At 31.9% G+C, this 18,514-nt stretch overlaps 1 protein-coding gene across 1 annotated transcript in view; it reads left to right on the plus strand.

Moving 5' to 3' along the window:
• The window catches only part of TMEM232 (transmembrane protein 232), a 157,979-nt gene that overhangs the window by 33,983 nt on the left and 105,482 nt on the right, over window positions 1-18,514 (plus strand). The window contains exons 7-10 of the mRNA XM_051994752.1: window positions 3,040-3,081; window positions 4,532-4,689; window positions 13,991-14,114; window positions 17,134-17,386. Of these exons, the coding sequence (XP_051850712.1) occupies window positions 3,040-3,081; window positions 4,532-4,689; window positions 13,991-14,114; window positions 17,134-17,386 (577 nt within the window). The remainder of the gene's footprint in view (window positions 1-3,039; window positions 3,082-4,531; window positions 4,690-13,990; window positions 14,115-17,133; window positions 17,387-18,514) is intronic.

Here is an 18,514-nt window from a genome sequence, read left to right on the forward strand (position 1 = left end):
GGGGAGAGGGTGGAGGGAGAGAGGAGAAAAATCAGAACAGAAGTGAGTGCAAGGGATAATGTTGTAAAAAATTACCCTGGCATGGGTTCTGTCAATAAAATGTTATTATAGAAAAAATAAAAAATAAATTAAAAAAAATTTTTAGGATTTCTATTTTGATGATTGTTTTTTATAAATTTGTTAATTTTTTAGATCTATCTAGTGGCCTACTTAGATTACTTTGTTGATCTGCTTTTCTTTTCTATAATATAACTTTCCCCCAAAAAACTGCTTTGGCTGTATTTCAGAAATTTGATTTGTTGTCTCATTTTAATGGAATTTTAATTTTTAATATAATGGAATTTTAATGGAATTACCTATTGCTTCTTTGATCTGATCTTTGAATCAATGATTCTTTAAGCAATTTAATTTCCCACTTAAATAATTTGGCAGTCCTTTATTTATTGTTGCATTGTATTTGCTAAAAGATGTGCTTAATATTTCTATTTTCCTTCATTTGTTTGTAAGATTTTTTTTTTAAACAGAACAAGGGTTAGCAGATTGTGCCCTAAAGGCCAAATCTGGTCTGCTTTTTATTTGTTAACTTTTTAAATCTTTTGGGCTACACAAAAGCAGATAATGAGTCAATGTTGGCCTGTGGTCCATAGTTTGTGGATCCTTCTCTAGTACATCATTAATTTTTGTAAAATGCTATGCATAGCTAATATATTTAGTCCATTCTATTTATATTCATAATCTTCAGGTTTCCATCATTTCTAAAATTCTATTCACATCCTTAACCTAGTATTTATTTTTTGTTAGATTTGTCTAGGTCTGAAAGGATTGCAATGAGGTTCCCTACCCCCCCACTATTATGCTTTTATTATTCATTTCTCCTGCAACTTATAAACATTTCCTTAAAGTATTTAGATATTAAGCTATTTGATATATAAATGTTAAGTACTGATATTAATTCATTGTCATGGGTATCTTTTCAGTAAATGTAACTTCATTTTCATTTTTTTTTAATCTAGTCTATTGTTGCTGATACTTTGAAATCATTCTTGCTACCCTTGCATTTTTAAATTTCAGCTGAAGCATATTAGATTGTGTTCCAGCTCCTTGTTTTGATTTTGCGGGAATCATTATTTTTCGGGGTGTGATTCTTTTAAACAATGTCTTGTCAGAATCTACTTTCTAATCTATTCTATTATCCTCTTCAATTTTATGTGAATTTATCAAATTCAAATTCACAGTTACGGTTGATGTGTTTTTATCTCTACAGCATATTCTTTTATTCTTTTCCCCATCTTTTTTTTTTGCAAAAGTTCTCTAGATTGATACAGTTTGATTTTATGTTCTGCTTCTTTTTTCTTTTGCCTGGGCAAAACCCAATCTTTCTATCACTTTTAAACCCATTTGCAGTTCACTTCTTGCATTTAGAGTTTGTTCTGCTTATGATCATTTTATTCTACTCTTCTTTTCATTCTTTTTCTCCATTGAATGAAATACATATATATATATGCATATATTTACCTATTTATCTCTATTTTATATGTGTCTATGTATGTATGTATGTATACACACATATGTGTGTACATATATATATATATATATACACACACACACATATATGTGTTTGTTTCTGTCTCTAGTTCATGTGAAAGAGAGATTCAGATTTCACACATTCCCTTGAATGTGTTTTTGGGATACCACTGTCTCCTGGTTCATCTCCTATCTCTATGACTATACTATCTTCTTTGTTGGTTTCTCCTCTAGATCATACTCTCTAATTACAGGTGACTTTTAGGGTCTGTCCTGAGCCCACTTCTCCTATTTCTCTCTACTGTTTCACTTGGTGATCTCATTAGCTCCCATGGATTTAATTATCATCTCTATGCTGGTCGTTCTCACATTTACCTATTCTGTCAATTTATTTCTCCTCCAGTCTGTTGTCTTCAATTATCCTTTCAGATACCTCAAAATTTAAAGTAAGCTTAAGTAAAGTATCATAAACTAAGTATGAAATCTTTAACTAAATATATCAAAAACAGATTTCTTTACTTTTTACCTAAATCATTCTCCTTCTTTCTAACTTTCTTACTATTGTAGAAGGTTAATGCCTTCCTAACAGGCTCTCAGGATCATAACCTAGTTGTTATCCTGGATTCACCCATAATGTAGCCCTTATATTCTCCCCCATGCCCTTCCCCTAACATTGCCACAGCTCTGGTGCAGGCCTTCATTATCACACTTACATAGTTTCAATAGGCCAGTTACAAGTCTTTCCCTACTTTCTAATCCATTCTACTATCCTCTTCAATTTTATGTGAATTTATCAAATTCAAATTCACAGTTATGGTTGATGTGTTTTTACCTTTATGGCATATTCTTTTCCCCATCTTTGTTTCCTGCAGCAGTTCTCTAGATTTGATACAGTTTGATTTTATGTTCTGCTCCTTTTCTCTTTTGCCTGGGCAAAACCCAATCTTTCTATCACTTTTAAACCCATCTGCAATTCACCTCTTGCATTTAGAGTTTGTTCTGCTTATCATCTTATTATCATCAAACTCCAGGGCCTTCTTATTGCTTTTAGAATCAAAGGCAGAAAATTCTGTCTGGTATTCAAAATCCTTCATAAACTAATCATCTACTTTCTCATTCTTCTTATATTTCATACCCCATAATGTATGCTTTTATCTGATGATACAGAACTGACCACTCCATGAACTAAACACTCCATTTCTTGGCTCCAGACATTTTTTTAGGCTGTCTCCCAAACTTGGAATGTTCTCCTTCCTTTGCCTACTGAATTTTCTGGCTTCCCCTCTCCCCACCTTTCTTCCCCTCCCATGTTCTCTCCTTCCTTTTCCATTCCTTTCTGCTACTCTTCTCTTTTCCCCTCCTCTCTTCTCCCCCCTCTCCCTTCCCTTCCTCCTTTCTCTCCCTCTTCCTTTCCCTTTCCCTCTTTCTCTCTCCCTTTCCCTCTCCCTTTGCTCCTCTCTCCCCAATATGTTTACTTATTTATAATGGGCTTTGTTTTTCTTTCTTTCTCAGTAGAAGAGGGGAGAAAGTGGAAGAAAAATTGAAATTAAAAATGAGGTAAAATTGAATTTTAAAAATAAATTCAACTCTTTTTTTATTCCAACTTGAATTTTTTATAGTCCTAAAGTACATGGTTTCCATATCTATACTTGTTTATCACAAAGAAATTATTTTTCAGGTAAATATTTGTATTCACTATAGTCAGTCATTCAAACCCTTTCTTTATTAACACAAAATATTCAAATAAAATCTCATTTTTAATATCGAAAAATGTTAAGGTAGTGATCCATTTCATTTTTCTACTAAATTAATAATTCTAACAGAAAACTTTTGTGTTTAGATATTTTGATATATTAATAGAAACTTTTTTGAATCTATCATTTATGAACCAAACTTTCTGTTTTTTAAAATTGTATTTAATTGTTAACCATTATTTCTTTCATGCAATTATCCCTTAATACTGCTTAAGACACTTTTGAGAAATAAAATATATGTACTCATGGCAGTTTTTAATGATCAGTTTAAAAAATAATTTTTTTAAATCAAAGAAATTGTCAGAATACTTTATTCTTCAGAGAAGTTCAATGATGATTGTTAATATATTATTAAAGATTGTTGATGATTCAGTGGATAGATCACTGGGCCAGAGTCAGGAAGACCTAAAATCAATTTAGTCTCAGACACTCACTACTTATGGGACCCTGAACAAGCCACTCAAAACCTCTTTTTACATTGTTTCTTCAACTGTAAAATGAAGATGATAGAAACATCTACTGTTCAGGATTGTTGTAAGAGTCAAATGAGATAACATTTCCAAAAAGCACTAAGCACAGTGCTTGCAAATAATTATTCCTAAATAAATGTTTATTCATTCTCCTCCACTGTTAAACAATAAACAGAAAATGGTATATAGTCAATCAATCAAAAAGCATTTACTAACCACTTACTGTGTCCCAATCCCTGTGCTAAATGCTGGGATAAAAGAAAAATAGTCCTTGCCTTCAAAGTATTCACATTATAATGAGGGAAACAGCATCTAAATATTCTCAGGTACATACAAGATATATACAGTTCTCAAAGAAATAGTAATAATACATTGTTTTCTTGGTTGAATTACAATGTGCTTAAAATACATTATATAATAGAAACCAACACATTAAAAAAAAACGTGTTTTTTTTTTTTTTCTGTATGAAATAGAAAGTAAATTTGTCAGAGCTGCTGTGGGTGTTGTGTCCTAGTTGTTCCCTGTTTTTTTTTTTTTTTTTTTTCAGTTTGCTTACCTTTATATACTAAGCACAACAGATCCCTCAAAGCAAGCCATTTGTTACATCCTGTAGGTCCTTTTGAGAACATGAGGACTGGTATTTGAGTAGCAAGTTTATGAGATAATGTTGATAGACTACAGATTACTTGACAGTGAAAATTGAATAGAACTAGAAAATAAATGTTGATTTTAAATTTAAAGAATTCTTAAACATTTTCTCTTCGTATGTCTTTAAATCACAGAAAGTTAAATTTAAGCCTTATTCAAAAAGACAGGAAGTGAGTCACCTTCTTTGGCATTGCATTGTTGTTTGGTCTTGTGTACAGAACCAGACAACTCAGTTAAATGACGTACTTGAACATCTCCTCAAACATAAAAAACAGCTTCAGAAAAAATTCTGGTAAGAATTCTCTTTTAAATCTGATAGAACACAGTGCAACTCTTGTGCTAAATTGTCAAACAACCTTTGTATTTAAATATTAACCACACTTTGGCTGGCTATGAAAATAACTTCTAATTTCAATGTGAAAATCAGAGTCCATTTATATTCTTTTAAGATCATTTTCTTTATAAATTGTTTTTAGTTTTTTTTGTTGCAAGAATTGCATGCACATACATTGCAATTTGTCTTAACTAAAATTTGTTATTGATAAGATATTAATTTCCATCATTTTAAATCTTCTTAATTTTGCGTGTAGTAACTGTGAGCTATGAAGTGTCATTCTTTAGGAAAACATAGTTTTAAAAGTGTCTTGTGAAGTATAAAAAAAAAACAAACAAACAAATCTTGAATAGTGAACATTATTTCCTTTCTGGAATATGGTTTTGAAAGCTCACATCAATTTGCATACTCAATAGGAAAAGAAAGCTTTAAATCAAACACAGAAGACCCCCTAAGGTCAACTGAGGAAGAAAAATGAAAATGGAGCAATTGGCTGAAAAATGTCCATAGATGATCACTTGTAAAGCATTTGTGTATAAATGGTAAATAAAAAATAAATATTCTCTTCCTTAAAGAATTTTTTTTTTTTTTTTGGTGCCAGGATGAACAGCAATAATGTATTATTAAAGCAGAATGCAGGCTGCTTCTTAATTGATGTCGTTCCTCTCCACCCCTTCATTATCAGTTGATTCTAAGCCTCTACATCATATTTCACAAGATTTCACACCTCTGATTCCAGACTTTGATGTCACTCAGAAGTAATAGATTTAATGTGCAATTTGAACAGATTTAGATAACACTCCATACCCAACACCCCATTATCTAAGCCATCTCTTGGAATCTGGAGAAGTAACAACAGAACAGATGAATTTTAAATTCTGGGGATTATTTAATTCTACAACAATTCTGAAAGTTTTAAGACAAAATGAGGAATATGAGCAATCTGACAACACAAACTTTCATATTATATTTAAATAGTTTAAGTAATTTATTTATTGAAATGTACTCCTAAAGATACAATAGGAAAATATATAATTATAGTTTAAAAGGAAATGCGTATCCCTATATGTGAGCAGAAATTACATAAAATTACCACATTGAAACTATATTTTACCCATAAAATTTTTTTTCACATTTTAAAAATTTCAAAAAAAGGTTTGAATTTTCATTTTTTATCATCATTGTTTTCTTAGTCAAATCAGTTTGATTCATCAAACATTTATTTAACATTTATTAACTTATGTTAAAGAAAACCTGAATTATTAAATGGAAGAGACTGCAGGAGCCAAAAGGGAAACCTAGAATGATCTAGAGTGTGATTATAATTTCCACAGATTTTAAATGCATTTTAATGCCTAAGAAGGAAAAGTTTGCAAGCTAGAACAATGTCTATTCTGACATATTCAAACTCAAATTGAAAAGAATAGGTTATTTATACAATTTTTAAACAAAAAAAAAAGGGGGGAGAAAAGGCAGGAATTTGGACAGATTCTAGGAGAAAAACCCCAGGAAACAAGAGAATGAGGAATTCCAGGTGTCAGAGTTGAGGCCTGTTGATACACAAATCAGAAGGCATTCTTGGTAATAAGTAGTCCATAGTTCAAGGCCTAATAAGGAAATATCTCCAAAAACAGAAGACATGGAAAATAGTACAAAATAACAGTAAATTTTCAAGTTTATTTCTCAGTGCTGAAGAAATCTAACAGACATATAAAAGGTAAATATATAATTGTTAAAGAAACTATAGGCAAAAGATTTACAATGTTTTCTTGCTAAAGAAAATACATTTTTTCAGTGCAACATGGAATTAACCTTGTAATAGTATACAGAGCTAATGCAAATAAATGTTAAAATGAAGAAATAATAAACATATTTTTACAAACTCCAATAATAAAATATTAACCCAAGAATCATCAAAAAAGAGACAGACAAAATAATTTAATAATAAAATTCTAAATATTGAGTGGGACAAGGAACAAATCAGAAATATTTAATTATAGGAAGGCAAATAATGATGAAAAAAGAAACTAAAATGAGTGGGATGTAGGTAAGTCAGTCCTTATAGGAAAATTTTAGGCCTAAAACCATACATTAACAAATAGAAAATGAGAGAATTTATGAAATAAAAAATACATTTGAAAACTGAGCCATCAAACAAGCAAACCTTGAATAAGCATAAAAATGAAGATATAGAAAATTAGGGGAGAAATAAATAGGAAATCAAAAAGGTTATAGAAGTGATAACCAAAATGAAATGCTATTTCTTTCTACAAATGAATAAGCTGAAATCATAAAAAACACAAAATTATAAAAATCTATTTGACACAGTTATATGTTAACAAAATATAAAATATAGATTTTTTTTATTATTAACTGTTGAATGATTTATGAGTTTCTTATCGTGTCCTAACTGAAATCTCTTGTCCAGATGCTAGAACTCTTTTTTCCCCAAAAGCCCAATAGGCCTTCATCTATAAAAAAAAAAAAAAAAAAAAAAAAACCTTGCTTTTTTCTAAATGTTACTTTGCTACGTTTATCAATAGCTCCATTTGATATGAAATAGGTACCTAGGTTCCATCACCACTAATCTGGTAGCCGAAATACTCTAAGAAATGGGGTTCCTGGACAGTCCTCCCAGAGAGCTAAGCCTCAAGTTGCATGGCTGGTGTATTAGAGAGATCTGGGACATAATGAAGAAAATAACTTGATTTAGCTCGATTCCTACATGAATACCATGAGACTTACAAAGTGGTGTGTAACTTGTAAAGTGTAGAACTAAACAAACAAAAGCTCTTCTCCTTGGGATCAGGACTAATCAAGAAATGTTTTAGATAACTCTGAATGAATATAGCTGTTTTTTGGAGCATCTTAGCTTAAAAACATCATGTTCTCTCCAAACAAGAATAATACATTTTGAGCAGTGGATCCAGTGGGTGGTGCTAAGTCATGTTGGGTGCAAGATTATATGTCCCAGACTAACTTCATGCACCACAGTTCCAGTAACTAAAAAGGGAGGAAGAAAGAAAAAAATTCCCACAAGAAACAACTAGGAAATAACATGAAATTTATTTTTTGGAAATATTCCCACATAAAATAAATTAAACCATCCCATAGGAATCCATGTGGCTCTTGTTGCAGACATTTTTTTAAAAAAGATAATTATGTTTTGGAATGTCATCCTCCATATCTTCAATAAATTTCTAGCAAAATGAATTTTCCAGTACTAGTGTGTGGTCTAAATTTCAGTTTTCTTTTTTTCCTGGGTTCCATATGTTCTTGGGAGAGAGTATATCTCCAATATGGGAGATTGTTTCTATTACTCCTTAATATATCACTTTAGTAAATACTCATTTCTAAAAGCTAACTAAATCTGGCTGGCTAATTGGTCTCAGTATATAATCAATAAATTGTAGTGAGGAGGAATAATTATGAAAGGCTTTGATTATAAAACAAAAGATTTTTTTATTTGATCCTCAAGGCATTAGTGAGCCACCAATGTTTATTGAGAAAGGATGTGACTATTGATCAGAGAAATGAAAATTAAGACAACTCTGAGGTATCATTATACACCTCTCAGATTAGCAAAGATACCATTTCTGCATGCAGAAAGAAGACTATGGGGATTGAATGTGGATTACAACATAACATTTTCACCTTTTTTTGTTGTTGTTGTTTGCTTGCTTTTTTGTTTTCTATCTCATTTTCCCCCTTTTTGATTGATTTTTCTTGTGCAGCATGATAAATGTGGAAATATATACAGAAGAACTGCACATGTTTAATATATATTGGATTACTTGTTATCTAGGGGAGGGGTGGGGGAAAGAGAGGGAGAAACATTTGGAATACAAAGTTTTGCAAGGATGAATGTTGAAAACTATCTTTGCATATATATTGAAAAAGAAAAGCTATTTTAAAAACATTTTTACATATAATTAGAAAAATAAAATACTACTGAAATTAAAAAGAGAGAAAGGACATGACACAGTTGATTTTTCACTTAAGGAAAATAACTTTGATGGATTGACAAACTGATCAAGAGGCTATTGCAATAGTCTAAGTGTGAGTTGATGAGGGCCTGCACCAGAGTGGTGACAGCATTAGAAGAGAGAAAAATTGTGTATTTGAGAGATGTTGCACAGATGAAATCAATAGGCTTATTGGATTTGGAAGATGTGAGAAAGGAATAGAGAATGACACATAAGTTATGAGGCTGAAGGACTGGGAGGATAGTGGTTCCCCCACCAGCAATAGGAAAGTTATGATAATTTGTGGGGAATCACAAATGAGAACCATGAAACAGTAGTATTAGAGACTTCTCCCAATCCCAAATCATTAATGTTTACCCCAGGAACTTTATGGGTTACTGCCAAAATATATGGCAATTTGAAGAATAGCTCCATAGTCTGTTACATTTTGCTTTTACTCATACTATTTTAATTTTTACCTATTTATTTCCTTTAACCCTTGTCATTTTCCTTCCAATTAAGCATTGGATTCTAGCATTGGAGTCAAAATATTACCTCTATCCATCTCCTCCACTTCCATTTTGTGTAACATTGCTTTGCTACAGGTCTTTTTTGGGAAATTTTGTCTTGTTTTATGCTTGTAATTATTTTACTTTCTCCCCAGTCTGTTCAGAACATTTTTCTGATTTGGGGATATTGATTTTTTTTTTGAAAAATGAATATGACGCCCAAGACATTTAAACAAAACAGAAATGTCATACACATGTATCATGAGCATTTATTCAAAAAACAAGAACAAATGAATACTCTGTATAGCAAACATTGACTAACATGCTAAAAAATGGAATCTGTCAAACAGACAAGTAAAGTTTAATTTATTGTTTTTAGAATAAGTTTTCATGATGTCTTGTTTCTTACATAATTATAATCATTCTTTAGTCTTCCTTTATCCCTTCCATATAATCCCATATAACAGTGATCATATTTTTTTAATTAAAAAAAATCAGCAGAACTGATTGATACATTAAAAATTCCCAAAACGTGTAATATGTAATACCTGCTATTTTCACAAAGGGGTACTTTAGGGGTGTCCTCTCATGTCTTTTAGCTTTATTTTTCATAGTTCATGCTTTGTTTTTGTGCTTATCATGCTATTCACCCCTCCAACATTGCCATTTATTGACTTTATATGTATGCAAGTATGTACTTTATTTTCTTTGTGTTCCTTGTGAAGAAAACACTTCTGAAGAAACAGATTTTAATTTCCTTTTAAAAATCACATTTCTATGATCAAAAATTTATGGATTTCATCCCTTTCTTTCTATTTTAATCTGTGCCACACTCTTAGATGTACTGCTTCGTGAAGGAAATAATGTCAGTTGGAAGCAGTGTTGTTTAAAGAGAGTCAATGTGTATCTTATATCATCATTCCTAATACCATGCTACCAGTTGGTATTTTCCCTACCACACTGAGTATTTCCTGTCCTTCAAGATTCATATATCCCCTTTTTGGAAGTTGGATGCTATTTTATGTAACAGATCCTTCTTTATAAGGTAATCTTCTAAAGAGCAAATTCTTCCTTGGCTACCCCCAAAATACATTATTTGGTCCCTGACTTTTGCTGAAAACATACACCTCTTTTCCCACAGGAAAATTCTTTGGTACCATCTTTTCCCAATATATATTTCTCCCAATATAGATCTCCTCTCTAACTCCAGTTTCCCCTTCTTTGCTTCAGTCTTGCATTCCTACAGTCTCCCTCTCTTTTTGAAAGAATATCTTATACTCTTTTTTGAAAGAGTGTCTTATAGCTCTTGCTTTCCCTCTCCTAATTCACCTTTCCACTGTTTTCTCCTTCCACAAAAAATATTGATCCACTTATAGGGCATCAAAGTGCTTAGTCATTAGAGTATTAGTCCAACTTTCTCTTCATCTTGATTCTTGAATTTCCTATTAAATCATTAGTTCTATAGCGCTTCCCCAAGAGTTCTCTTTATAGTTTACTCCAGAGCTGTCTATTATTTTTTTTAAATAGCTTCATACTAAATAGAATTTTAAAAATCTTTTTTTCTATAATTGTGCAAATATATTTTTCATTTACTATTTTGGGATCTTTGCAATTGAATAATCTCCCCCTTTTTTAAATCAATGATATTTCAAGTGGATTTACGGATTTATTTCAAGTTTACAAGAAATGGTATTTGGCGTAAATGAAATAGGATTTAAAAAGCTGTCACATAAATTATTTTGTTTAACAACCAAAGGTTCATAGAAAGGGCTGAGGAGGCTGTGAATTGATAATATCTGGTCAGCACAGCAGACTCCAGAGGCAGCAATGGTTTTATTCACAAGTCTGGCCCCCACCAGTTTGGACCTACTCCAGTTATGGGTCAGTGTTAGGTAGCTCCTCTAATGACTAAATTCAATACTTTTTAAATCCTGCTTCATTTACGCCATCCAACACTTGAATTTGTTTTGCTAATGGTGATTCCTTTACTTTAATGTCTTTCAGTACTCTCAGTGGTAAGTGAGGGCTGTGGTGTGTGTGTATAATTGTTTTCATTGTCTGATTCAGATGAAAGTGAGGTTCATTAGATGCAGTCTCCTCACCTCTTGCTCTCTTACTAATGCTCTTACTCTTATTCTTACTCTTACTAGTCATCTTCTGAAACCCTATAACGCAGCAGTGAGTTTCCTCTTTTTCTTCCTCCCAATTTGTCTTCTCCTAAAACCATTAAAATACAACAAAAACACTCATAAGTCTTCTGCCATTTTAGCCTTTCCCTATAACCCTTAAAGGTATTAGCATTCTAAAAATGTATTTCTTATTCATGTGTTTCATATTCCCTTGTTAACATTTAACCAATTCATCCTTATATATTCTTTCTCAAAGTATAGACCTTTTTTGGATTTTCTTGGTTTCTGGGTTTTTCGTTTAAAATATGTGGTCACTTCTGGACTTATATTTAAGAAATGTTTGGATATCTTCTATTCCACTAAAGTTTAATTTAAAAAAATTCCTAGAGGATCATACTTAGGTTTTTTAAAAGTTTTTTATTTTATCAAATACATGCAAAGATAGTTTTCAACATTCACCTTTGCAAAAAGCTTGTGTTCAAACTTTTTCTCCCTTCCTTCTCCCACCCTCTCCTATAGACAACAAGCATTCCAATATGGATTAAAAGTGCAATTCTTCTAAACATATTTCCATATTCATAATGTTGTACAGGAAAAAATCAGATCAAAGAAAAAAATGAGAAAAAAAAGGCAAACCAACCATATCCCCCCCAAAAAAAGAAGAAAATATTATGCTTTGATCCATATTCAGTCTTTATAGTTCTCTCTCTGGATGCAGATGGCTCTTTCCATCACAAGTCTATTGGAACTGCCTTGAATCAATTTTTTGTCAAGTACATCACAGCTGATCATCACCTATTATTGTGGTGTACAATGTTCTCTTGGGTCTATTCACTTCAGTTAGTATCAGTTCATGTAAGTTTTTCCAGGCTTTTCTAAAATCAGGCTGTGCATCATTTCTTATATAACAATAATATTCTATTACATCCATAACTTATTCAGCCATTCTCCAACTGATAGACATCCATTCAGCTTTCAGTTCCTTGTCACTACAAAAAAGGCTGCCACAAACATTTTTGCACTTATGGGTCCTTTTCTCTTTTTAATGATCTCTTTGGAATACAGACCTAGTAGTTACTGTGTTGGATCAAAGGATATGCACAGCTTGATAGCTCTTTGAGCATAGTTCCAAATTTTTCTGCAGAATGGTTGGATCAGTTCACAATTCCTTCAAAAATTTATTAGTGTCCCAGTTTTCCTACATACCCTCCAATATTTATGATTATCTTTTCCTGTAATCTTAGTCAATCTGAGAGGTTGTCTTAATATGCATTTCTCTAATCTAATCAATAGTGATTTAGAGAATTTTTTCATATGACTAGAAATGCTTTTAATTTCATCATCAGAGAATTGTTCATATCCTTTAACATTTTGTAAATGTAATGTTAATTTGTAATTAGAGAATGACTTGTATTAATAATTTTTTCCCTTTTTTCTTCCTTTCTTTTTCTTTATTCCTTCCTTTCTTCTTTTCTTTCATCTTCCCCTATCCCTTCCCTCCTCCCATTCCTTCCATTTTAAGATCTGAATTTTGTTTTTGTTTTCACTTTTGCCTTACTCTAATTTGGATGTAAAGGTTAACTATTTTTTAGCCTATTTGCAAAGGCTCTTTTTTTTTTCATATAGAAATCTCACACAAACATTAATGGATTGAAAGGAGAATATTTCTTGTAAAAACACTGACGTCATAGGTGATATACAATGATTAATCTTTTTTGTTTCCTATTTTAGTAACATTGCTCTGGGATGGATAACATTTTCAACATTCTGGAACCAAAGGTTTTGATCAGAAGATAGATTCAGAAAATTATGAATTTTTTATATTTGTCTTTGTGACATTCTTAAGCTGTGAGGGAATAAGAGTATTGTAGCAAATAGCTAATGTCAGAGACATATCTTTTATATTTCATAAGGCAATCAAAAATTGTTATATTTCTTTTCTTTAACCTTTATTAAATAAAAGTTCCTATATGCATTTTGTATAATTTATCAAATATTATATATGTGCCAAATGTAGTATTTATAATTTTCTAGGCATGTGTATATCTGCACTTCAATATTCCTACAGGTACATTTTGTACATTAGCATTATATTCAAACTGAAACATATAAAAAAGTATGTGTGTATATTTACATATATTACATAAACATATCTATAGATTTAGATGGGAAAACTGAGGCAACCAGGGCTACTTGACTTGTTCAGGGTTACACAGTTTATATATATTTGAGGGTGGATTTGAATTTACATCTTCCTAACTCTAGGTCTAGTACTTACTCACTGTACCAGCTAGCTGGCTTTGTCACTCTTCAGATTTTATTTTAAACTAACAAAACAAAGAGATTGTTATATATAATTATTTGGATATTTTTAACTCTGTGTTCATTCTTCATTGTGGATACAATAATATGTGATCAATTTTTCATCTTATATAGTTTCTGTAAATTTGTACACTGTAGTTCATAAAATATAAACCCTTTATACTTTCAAGTAGACTTTTAGCTGCTATCAACAAATGCCAAAATGTATCTACTCTATAGGAAACTGGCAAGCAGGAATGTAGTTGCCTTTAGCTATTTATTTATTTTTTATTTTTTAATAGACTGACATTTTATTTTTCATTGAATTTTGTGTTTTCTCTCTTTAATTATTTAGTTTGGAGTCAATCCTTGGTTTCTTTATTCTTGGGGATGCTGCAAAATTAAACATGTCCTGCTTGAAGATTTTCATGAATCTTGGAAAAGAATTTATTTTGAGTTGTATGTCTCCTCAGAAGCAGGTAACAATAGCTAACTTAAATGTTAAAGGAAATTGTGTTTGATGAAATCAAACACACACATATAAAAAATTGGGTAGCTGGAAAGTTTACTTTTGTTATTCATTTAATATTAAATTTCCACTTGATCTCAGCATTTTGAATTAGGATGCAGTTTTTTTTTTTTTTTTTTTTTTATAGAAGACTAGACATTTAATGCATTTTAATCTTTTTAATTCCTCTTTCAACCCACTGGAAACTCTTGAGTCATTAAAGATGGTTTTTTACTACTATAGTGAATATCAGTTGGCTTCAATTAGCCACACGTATATAATTGGCTTTAAGAATTTAAGAATATTTGAGACAGGGATCAAGTTGGTGAATAACATCCCACACTCCCACACTCAGTCGGAGCCACATTCTTACCTGATTCACCCAAATCTTCTCCTATGACTCCAGAAAGCTATTTCATGAGCAGTAGCCATATCCTGTTAAATCATTTTGGCAAACAACCAATGGGCCTCAAATTTATCAGTGAAGACTTTCCCTGATGGAATGGGCAGATGAAAACAATTTGTTCCAACAGCTATGAAGATAACTGACTCATTTATTATGGAGCTCTTAAAGATTCATCAAAGTAGAAAAGTCTTTGGTAGTTGATCATCAATTTGTATACAATGATCTCGCAGTTATGTTCACTTCATTCTGCATAAGTTCATTTGTGTCTTTCCAAATTTTTCTAAAAAAAATCCTGTGGTCATCACAAAAAAAAATGTACAAAAATTTTTGCAAAGATTATTCAACTCATCATCATTTCATGGAATGTGTACACATTTATGGGCAAAACCAAATTCAGTAGATCATAAAGACTTAATGTTATGAGAGAATTCAGAAGGTATTGCATTCAAATAGTAGCCCTGAGTGAACCAAGAATACCAAATGAGAGCTAATTTACCAGCCAGAGCAAGATAAGCATTTTTTTCTGAAGTGGCCACAGTGAAGATGAACACTGAAGCTAGCATAAGTTTTGCAATCAAAACTAAACTAGCCAATAAATTTGTATGACTACCAAAAGGAGTAAAAGATAGGCTCTTGTCAATGTGACTGCCACTTTCAAGAAAGCTCCATTCTCCCTCCATGATGAACTCTGATGAGGTCAAAGAAAATTTTTATAAATACCTAGAGACATTCATCATCAATGCAATGAAAGAAGACAAGCTTGAAATTCTGAGTGATTTTAATGCAAGAGTAAGACTAACAAACATAGAAAAGAATAGAAACATAGAAAGAATGGAGTTGGAAAAAGCAGCATCAAATAGTCACTTACTTCTGAAGACTTATGTATCTCATGACCTTCTCTTTACCAGCACTATTTTCCATTTACCTACATGCAATAAAACTTTAAGGATGGATTCTCACAGCAAACATAGGTGCTATAAACTAGATATATGGTCTGTCACTGAAAGTTGAAGAGACAGCATGTGAGAGTGATGAAGCAGATGTGTGGTACACAGTGATGGATTGATCATAGACATCTATGCTAAATATTCACATACAAACAAAGCAGTAATCCCAAGGCAAGACAACTATCAGGAGATTTAATATCAACAGGTTAGAGTCCTTGTGCAAGTGGGAACAGTTCATTGCTAACTTGGAGGGAAAACTGAAACAATACATAGCTGGAAACAGTGAAGAAAAATGCAGTGGGCAGATTTCAGAGATTTGGTGAATAGAAGTTCATTTGCTTATGTGGGCTATAACAGTTGCAATAATCAAGATAAGTTTGACAAAAATTTTAAGTTTCTAACCAAAAAACAAGGACTCAACAGGTTTTGTCAGTAAGATTGTCATTTGTTTCTGAGAAGACAATGTTTAACTACATCAAAAGCAAAAAGATCTGAGCAAGACCTTGGATACTACCATTTGTAAGGGCTTATTGAAAATTATGCAAAATTTGGTTGCCTGGAAAAGTTCATCAGAATTGTATGTCACTTTATGATGGCATATTTATACAGTTCTGGATACTGGATGTTTTTACACTTTCCCAGTCACCAATACAATGAAGCAGGCCTGTAAACTTGCTCCCCACACTACATAATATTTTTAGCAATGATGTCAGACACCTTCAGTGAGAATGAAAAGAGCATCAAGGTCAGCAACTGCACTGAAGATAAATAATTCAACTTGAAAAAGAAACATCGGATTTCTTTATTCACAAATGTTTGTGCAACCAATGCAGCCTCTGAGAGCAACATGTAATAAAATATAAATTGATTCTTTGATGCTTGTTCTAATTTTGGTCTAAGTCATACCAAGAAAACATTGGGTTTCCATGAGCCAGAACCACATCATCTATATGTGGAACCATTGGTTACAGTAAATGAAAAAAAAAAAAATTAAATGCTGTGGCTAAGTTAATTTAACCATGGCAGTATACTTTCTAGGGACATAACATTGATAATGAGGTTGATACTTGCAGGGTTAGTTCATTGTTTGAGAGACTAAAGAAAAGCATGAGAGAGAAGGAATATTAGCCTGTCTACCAGACTGAAGGTCTACAGAGCCATTGTGCTGACTTCATTGTTGTATGTCTATGAGACCTGAGTAGTGAACCAAAGTCAGGGAGCTGGATCTTTTCAATTTAAATTGTCTTAGGAAGATATGAAGATCACCTGGTAAAATAAAGCCCTGAGGTCCTTTTTTTTTGAGCTAAATTGTCAAGCATTCAAACTCTGCAACAAAGAGTACAACTCCTATGAGCTTGTCTATGTTTGCTTAAAAGACTATTTAAAAGAGAACTCACACAAAACAAAATTCACATAAAGGCCAGAGGAAGTGATATAGGTTTACAATCTCAAGGTGTTACATTGATCCTCTTCAAAAATGGACAACCAACCAACTGTACAAAGTATTGCAGTTAATTTAAAGATAGAATTATAAAATGGTTTTTAATATATATAAATATGTATAAATAAAAGGAATTATTTGCTAAAATCTCAACTCAAATTACAAATAAGATGTCTTGGAATTTTTTGCATATTAGGAAGAAAACAAAGATGATGACCCTTCATGGGAATGGATTATAGCCTATATGTATATAACTGTTCTTGGAGACATCTGTCTGCATGCAAATACATCCAGCTTACGGAAAATTGCTTTCATAGGCTTTTATGAACATGAAAACGCCTCAAAATTTCTAGAACAGAAGAATACAAAGTCAATAGAACCTGTGGGATTGAAGGAAGCAAATTTTTTAGACCTTTTAGCATATTTCTCTTCACAGATATCAGATAACTGTAAGTACAAGCATTTAAATCTTATCAATTAATTCTTTAAAGTGCAAATTTATATGTATTTGTCTGAAAAATGTACATTGACATAGCTAGTTTAGTCTTTTGAAAATAATTGCAGTAGGGAAAGCTAGGTGGTGCAGTGGATAGAGCACCTGCCCTGAAGTCAGGAGGACCTGAGATCAAACACTCATTAGCTGTGTGACTCTGGGCAAGTCACTTAACACCAAATACCTCAGGGAAAAAAAAAAGAATTGCGATATCTGCATCATGTTTTATTATTCTAAAAAGAATTTGGTAGAATTTTCCAAAACTTTTAAAAATAAAAACTTTTTAACAATGAGACTCTTAAAGTTCTTGTAGTGCAAAAGCATCAAGATTTTTTATCATATGTTCTGCATTACTGCACATGCATAACTTATATCAAATTGCTTATCTTCCCAATGAGAGGGCTGGATAGGAAGTAGAGAGACAAAATTTGGAACTCGTTTTTTTAAAAAAAAACAAAAAACATTTTTACATCTAATTGGGAAGAAACTAAGATATTTCATGAATCTAATTCTAATTCCTGGAATCAGGATTGACTCTAGGCAAAATGTGAAGTAAAGAATGCTAATCACCTTTAAACTCCTCCCTTTAAGAGGAGCCTAGATAGCAGAGGCAGCAACATAACCATATTATCCCATCATTCCCTTTCAAGCAATTTTAATACAATGCACCAAATTGAATTTTGTAGTGGAATTGTAAACAAAAGCACAGAAAAAGATGAAGGACAGATAATTTAAGGATTAGTAGAGTGCTTGAAAGCCATGGTCAATAAAATAGCCTTGACACTGTATTTCAAGTAATTTTAAAGAATTACCCCAACACATTAAAACCAAAGGGAAAAAATAGATGTTAAAAAATCCACCAATCTCTTCCTGAAAGAGATCCCAGAACAAAGCTCCCAGGAATGTTATAGCCAAATGCCAAATCAAGGACAAAATATTGAAAGCAGGTAGAAAAAAAAAAAAATCAAATATTGTAGGAAAAAAAATTCAAATATTGTGGCACCCGAGTCAGGATCACACAACATTTAGCACCTTCTTCTTTAAAGGAATAGAAGTCTTAGAATCTTTGGGAAGGTAAAAAAGA

The sequence above is a fragment of the Antechinus flavipes genome, chromosome 1 (genome assembly GCF_016432865.1).
Source record: "Antechinus flavipes isolate AdamAnt ecotype Samford, QLD, Australia chromosome 1, AdamAnt_v2, whole genome shotgun sequence".
NCBI classification, from domain to species: Eukaryota; Metazoa; Chordata; class Mammalia; order Dasyuromorphia; family Dasyuridae; genus Antechinus; species Antechinus flavipes.